Source organism: Cervus elaphus, chromosome 22 (genome assembly GCF_910594005.1).
Source record: "Cervus elaphus chromosome 22, mCerEla1.1, whole genome shotgun sequence".
In the NCBI taxonomy this organism is placed as follows: Eukaryota; Metazoa; Chordata; class Mammalia; order Artiodactyla; family Cervidae; genus Cervus; species Cervus elaphus.
In genome coordinates, this window is record NC_057836.1 from 945,422 (window position 1) to 952,333 (window position 6,912).

Here is a 6,912-nt window from a genome sequence, read left to right on the forward strand (position 1 = left end):
TCACCGCACCCCCGGCCTGGTGCCCCTTCCGCGGGGGGACTGGCGGACTTCCGGCGCCGCCCCCTTCCCAGCACGGCCGCCCCCTTCCCGGCGGACCGAGGCCTTCCCCGCCCCGGCGGCCCTCTTGCTCCGCGAGGGGGAGCTCTGGGGGCTGCGGCCAACCCTCCCCGGCGGCGGGGCTGGGCGAGGGTGGGGGGCGCGGAGGGGGAGCTGGCACCTTCTTAGCCGCGGGGTCTCCCGAGGGGCCGAGGTGCCCAGGGGCTCCCACGCGCCCCCGTCCCGGGCTTGGACACTGCGGCCCGCTGGCCGGCCCTCAGAGGGCGGGGCCGGCGGACTGCGTCCAGGGAACCTGAGGCTTGGGGGGCGCTGCCGTGGACCCGGCTGGGATCCCCCTGGGCCTTCAGGGGAGAATGGGGCAAGGGGTCAGATAACTTTTCCCGCCGTCCCCCGTTCATTTTCTGGGGACAGGCCTGGACGCAGGGCCTTCCTCCGTGGAGCCCTGCCCTAGAGCAGACCCGCGACGCCCCCAGGTTCGTAGGGATGTGGGTGCAGAAAGACCCCGCTGCTGACGCCCGTTCGGTGGCTCAGCTGACAGGATGGCCGGGCTGGACGGAGCGTGGCTGGTGCAAGTGGCCGGGCCAGCCCTGATGATGTCATTTGGAAATGTCTCTCTGGAAGGGCTTTTCCGCACACAGCTGGGAGGAGCGGTCTCTGAAGAGGGGGGGTCCAGTCAGGCCGGGCTGACCCTCCGGCGGTGCGGAGCCAGACGGCCTGGCGTCCGGGATGATCCCAGCCACAGGGAAGGGCTTTGAGGACCCTGGGCTGGGAGGGGGCTTGTGGCCCGAACGCCAGCCTGACCCACAGAGGCCCAAGACTGGTCCCGTCGTCCACCCTCAGAACCCAGCCACTGCCCCCAGGGCAGCCCCCAGGCCGAGGCCGCCTGTGCCACCCCTGCCCTGGTCCTGATGCCCCCTCCCCCAGGCCCGTCAGGCCGGCGGTGGACATGCCGAGGGTGACGGCACCACGTCCTGACCTGGGTCATCCCACTGCACGGCTGTCCTGTCCCGCGTGGCGGCCCGAGCCCCAGTCCCCTCCCAGGCCTGCCTGTCTGCATCTCCGGGCACCCACGGGTGGGGCTGAAATGCAGAGGCCAGGAGAGCCCGGCAGGGCCCCGGGGCCCGGTCTGGGAAGGCCTGTTTGTGAGCCCAGTGGTGGCTTAGGAGTCCCCGAGGCAGTGGCCCCCGTGGGGGACAGTGAGGGAGGCTCACCCTCAGAGGGCAGCCCCGTGCCAGGGTACCCTGGAGGGCCTGAGGGGTCAGGGAAGTGCGCCCCCTTCCACCGTGAGCCCCCACAGGGGAAAGCGGGCGTGTGAAGAGGAACAAGGTCCGGGCTGGTGCCAGGGTTCGGGGCCTGGAGGTCCCGGATGGGAAGGAACTGGCCTGCACCAGGCTGCTTGGACCTGGCCCTGGGCCCCTGGAGCCCTGACCTCGGCCAGAGGTCACTTGGCCCCCTGCCATGCTCCTTCCCCAGGCAGAGTCCAGGGGGGTCAGGGCCCAGCGCCCTCGCCGCAGCTTGAACACCTCTCAATGGCCATCCGGCTTCACCCTCCCTGGGGGTCAGCTGAGGACCCGCGGCGGCTCCTCTGGGAACCGGCTCCGAGGGGCGGGGCGGGGCCGGGGCGGGGCCAGGACGGAGGGGCGTGGTTATAAGGGGGCGGAGCTAGAAAGGCCCTCCCGCCGCCGCCGCTGGCCGCAGTCTAGTCTCCGTGGTCGCTGGTGCCCTGGACAGGCTGCGTAGCTGCGCAGGGTCCCACCATCTAGAGTGCGGAGCGGGGGTGTCGTGGGGTGTCGTGGGCTGGCGTCCTGGGAAAAGACGGTGGCGGGGGAGGGGTCAGCTTCCAGGAGGGCAGAGCCCCCTGCCAGGCACTGCCCGAGGGAGTGGGCCCTCGGTGACCCGCAAGACCCCCATCCCTGGCCACGCCTCCATCGGGCACCCCTTAAAAATGTGAGCCCTGCCGTCGGGACCTGCCCATCTCCCTTCTGGGCCCAAGTGGTGACATCACCTGGAGGGGACATGCTGGCCCCCATCAGAGCCTCAGGGCCCAGCAGCAGGTGCCAGGCGGACGAGGGGAGCCCCCTGAGAGCAGGGCCTTTCCCCAGGCCCAGAGCGCACCCCCAGTAGGCGACGCGGTCACAGCGCTGGCGGCCAGGAAGAGGCTGGCAGAGCTGATGTGTGGCCGGGGCTGAAAGGCTGGGGCCAATGTGGGTACGGAGCTGCGGCAGGCGCCTGCCAGGGCTCCCACCATCCTGCTGCTGGTGGAGAGGCCGTCCTGGGACCAGTGGCGAGGAGGTGAGGGCGCCTGACTGTGGGCAGGTGGGTGCAGCTCTCGGGAGTGGCAGGCCTGGAGCCAGGCCAAGGGCTTGAGGCGCCTGAGGTTGTAGTTAACAGATATCAGTGTTCCCGGGACTGGTCTGGCGGCCCAGCAGGAGAAACCAAGGGTGTGTGACCCTGTGAAAGGCTATTACCCCTCTCTTGGTTCCCAGACCTGAGGCTTCAGACCCAGGACCCACCTGAATAGCAGGCGGGTCCCCAGGGACCTCCCCGGGACCCCCAGCTGAGTGTGGTGGGGAGGAGAGACAGCAAACATCTGAGGACCGCTGGCCACAGTTGCAGCGGGACCCCGAGGCCCAGAGCACCCTCCTGGCTCCTCTGTTGAGTGGGGGGGCTCGCGGGAGCCCAGAGACAAGTGGGCTCTCAGCCAGGGTCTGCACATGGACCCCGTGGGCACATCCCAGGTCCAGAACAGACAGGGAGCAGACAGACTTAGTGGCCAAGGACATCACTGCCTTGGCCACTGTCACAGATAAGTCCAGGGGAAGCCTCTGCAAGTGCCCCCACCCAAGACTGCGAGTCAAACCCAACACCCGGGCGTGATTGGTGGAGCATTTGAAGCCCAGAGAATGCAGGGTGGTGGTCCCTCCAGGTCTCTACTTATGCTGCAAGTCTGACGACAGAAAAGGCAGGGATGGACCCCAGGGTGTGGACAGCTGCGAGAGGCCCGCCTTGGCCAGCCGTGGAGTCTTTGCTCAGTCCGCTCAGGTCAGCGTCCACAGCTACAGGTGCTCAATGGCTGGGGGCGGGGCACGCTCTCCCGCAGCCTCGTCGGAAGGAAGGTCAGAAAGTGTAGGTCACAGAGAGCGAACACGCGGGCCCTCAGGGTACTGGGCCTCTCCAGCCCACAGTCACCCGGACCACCTCCCCTCCCCACATCAGCAGCCATGTGCTGATCAGGCCAGGTGACCAGAGAGTGCGGAGCGCACCGGGGCCTTTGCAGGACGCGTGCCCTCTAGGCAGAGACGGGCCCTGTGCGGGTGCAGGTTCAAGCCCCCCAAAGCAAGGAGCGCGCCACCACAAAGGAAGGAGGACACACGGGCCTGGGCCTTCGGGCGCTGAGCCACATGTCCAGCTTAGACTCTGCTTCAGGACCCAGGGACTTCCGCTGTGGCTCCGCTGGGAAAGAATCCGCCTGCAAAGCCTGAGACCTGTGCTCGATTCCTGGGTTGGGAAGATCCCCTGGAGAAGGGAAAGGCTGCCCACTCCTGTATTCTAGCCTGGAGAATTCCATGCACAGAGGAGCCTGGCGGGCTACAGTCCATGGGGTCATCAAGAGTCGGACGCGACTGAGCGACTCACTCCCTTGCTCAGGCCAGGGCTAGTTGGCCCTCAGCTGGACAGGGCGCAGAGCAGGAGGGCGTGGTGTCCCTGCCCTGCGTTCAGGGGGCCCCGTGGAGGGGTGGGGGAAGGGGAGGTCCTCCAGGCAACCCTGAGGGCAGGAGGGGGCTGTCTGCCCTCCGTGACTCCCCTGAGGAGAAGGGCACCCGGACACGGCTCCTCTGGGGCCGACGTGTGAGGCGTCCTGGGCTCCTGGGTGTGTTGAGCTGCGTTGCTGGTCTCTATCCACTCGAGCCGGGAGCCCCCTCACCCCGTGAGAAGTGTCCCCAGACACTGCCCATGTCCCCCTGTGCAGACCCATCAGGTAGAAGGACCCACTTTGCAGCAAAGCCAGGGTGGGCAGCTGGGACCGTGGCTGCATGCTTCCAGAAGCGCCCGCCCATGGGGCGCGTGACAGCCTGATGAAGGCCGGCTGGGTGGAAGGCAGCCCCAGGACTGTGAGTGGTGCGGGGGCCCCAGGGTCCAGAGGGTGGTGGGCGCAGCCCCAGGGGTCTGAGCTCCAGCCCACGGCGCCTGATCACGGCTCCCCCGAGGCTCCTGGCTGCCTGCAGGGCCCAGCGGGTGAGCGCACGTGCCCCCTGGTCCTGAGCCTGCCTGGACGTTGGGCAGGTCGTCTGGCTCGGAGGCAGGGAGGGGCTCTGCGCCCTGTGACCCTGAGGAGGAGGAGGGGTCCCTGGGGGGGTCCGGGGCGCTGTGGCTTCCAGCCCTGTCAGCCCGTCCTGGGGCGGTACCAGGCGGGAGGAGGCACGGTCCCTCACTGGATGGCTCGCCCCGAGGGCAGGGCCTGGGGCTCTCGGGACCCCCGAGGCCTCAGCGTGACGACAGCCTGTCCCCAGACTCCGCCCAGGGCGGCCCCCTACCCGGCGGCGGAGGCAGACGGGCCTGGAGGTGGTCCCGCAGCGCCACCTGCTGGCCACCCCCCACCCCTCGGCCCCGGGCGCAGGGGCTGATACATCCACCCCGCCAGACCGTCCACCTGCTTTCCAGGAGGGGCGGCCGCGGGGTGTGCACGGGGGTCACTGCCGGGCTGCCCCGGTGACAGGCGGAGCCAGGCCCTTTGGGAGGCCAGGACCGTTCAGCCCCCCAGTGCTGACGTCCTTACGCCTTGCTTGCGGGCAGCGCGGGCACCCTGAACTCCTGGCCTGGTCTGGCGAGGCCCTGCTCCCATCTACAGACGGAAAAACTGAGACTGGGGTGTTAACCATTGACTCCAGACCTCGGCCTGGGGGGTCGGGTGGGGGCAAGAAGCCCTGCTGGGTGCAGAGACACCCCCCTGGGCATGTGGGGCTTTGGGAAGGGGCTAAGGCCGTCCTCAGGGGGCCTGGGCCCCAGGGTGACCCAGCTCCAGTGAGGGGCCGTGCCTCCTGGTGCCGTCCCAGGAGGGGCTGAGAGGGCAGGGAGCCACAGCGCCCCTGGACCCCCCACATGAGCAGAGACCCCAGCGGATGGGGGAGCAGACCCCGCACGTTCCCAGTAGGAGAGACAGTAACGTGGAGGCCCTGGCGTGGGACCACGCCGGGCACGATGGAGGAGCCAATTCCGCCTGGCGTGCTCTGCCCTAGGGGGGCAGGCGCGGTGAAGGGGCTGACGGGGTCCCAGAGCAGAGAGCTGAGGACCCAGGTCCCCTGGGCTGTGGCCACAGGTGCCACCCGCAGGGAGGCGCCCGGCGGGCCTCGTCTCTCCCCAGGCTGCGCAGGCCCGTTAGCGTCCGGGAGGTGGTCTGGGGGGGGGGGTGGCACCGCAGGAAGGCAGGGAGGGGACGGGGAGAGGACCCCCAGGCCCCACCGGCCAGCGCAGTGGTCACAGGGGAGCCAGCTGCGGGGCTCAGGCCAGGGTGCACTTTTGAGTCCAAAGCTGTGGGGGCCGCCAGCCAGGGCCCACCCCCCACTGCTAGGTGACTGGTCCCCTCGGGTACTGGCTGGTACCCCCTGCGGGAGGGGCGAGGCAGCCACCCAGCTGACCCCGCCACGGGTGAGCAATCGGTCTGCCCGGGGCTCTGCACGCATCCCCCACAGTGAGGACAGGGGCCATCGGGCTCCAGCTGGACACGGGGCGGCTCCCTGCTCGGGTCATGCAGCCCCAGGGGGAGGCTTTGGCACCCAGGCCTGGGCCCCACACTGGGCAGGGACTGTCCACCCTGTGGACCTGCCAGCCCACAGCTGGCAAGGAGGCTTCTTTCCCCTCGGGGAGCCTTCGGGTTGCCACCTCCCCGCAGCGCCCCAGGCCAGGGCCTCCCCCCACCAACATGCCAGCACCTCTCCCAGCACCCAGGCCCTGGCCCAGCTCTCAGGCTTGGCCTGTTCCCCCGTGGGGCCCTCCTGGAACCCCACAATGCAGACTCCATCCCCCCATCTCCGCCCTGCCCTGTGCTGCCCGCATGCACGGCCATCACCCCACTTTCCTATTCAGCTCCTCAGCCTGCCTCACGTGTCCGTCTCCGAGAGGAGCGTGTGGCCCCTGCTGTGGCCCCCGCTGTGGGTCTTGCACTGGCCTTGCCCAGCCCACTGGACTCCCTCCTGCTCACCCCAGGGACTCGGGGAACCTGCCCTGGGCCTGGGCCTGGAGGCTCCGTCCCACAGGAGCTGGGGGAGCCGGTGGAGCCAGCTGCAGGGCCTGGCGGGCCTGAGGTCTTGGTGCTGTGCCCCCCTCCAGCGAGGCGCCCCAGGGTAGAGTCCTGCCACAGGCGCCCCACCCCAGCACCCAGGCGAGTGCCTGGCTGGGGCTGAGTGCCCAGGGGCAGCCAGGGGCACGGGGACTGTCCTCGGGGCCAGGACCGCGGGAGAGGGTGACACGGGCGGAAGTGAGGCTGGGGGCGGGGGCGCCGAGGGCCTGAGGGTGGGAGACCCCGAGGGCAGCCATGGTCTCACCGCCGGGCAGACTGCATAGCACAGGCCGGGCCTGGGGGTGCAGGTGCAGGGCGCCTCCTCCCTACATGGGGACCTGGCCCTGGGGGTTCCCCTCTGACTTCTTCCCCCAGGGTCCCTGACGACACTCCCTAGGGCCCACGGGGGGCCCTGAAACCCCTGATCAACGTTCCGCTGGTGCTTGCAAGCCTTTGGGGGTGAGCAACGGGAACCCCTGGGGGCCCCCGCAGGCCCGGGGCTCCAGGACTGGGCAAACTCCATTCGAAAGAGTCCAGATGTTTTTAACGAGACAAACCCACACCTGTTCTCTGCCTAA

The 6,912-nt window shown here is 69.5% G+C and overlaps 1 protein-coding gene across 1 annotated transcript; it reads right to left on the bottom strand.

Moving 5' to 3' along the window:
- On the bottom strand, nt 1-1,517 carry LOC122680660 (translation initiation factor IF-2-like). Its single transcript, XM_043882272.1, has 5 exons — nt 1,269-1,517; nt 1,034-1,136; nt 692-853; nt 516-605; nt 1-398 (listed from the first exon to the last, which is right to left on the bottom strand). Exons 1-5 carry the CDS (start codon nt 1,515-1,517, stop codon nt 1-3), a joined length of 1,002 nt encoding a protein of 333 aa, XP_043738207.1.
- Between the last annotated feature and the right edge of the window lie 5,395 nt (nt 1,518-6,912).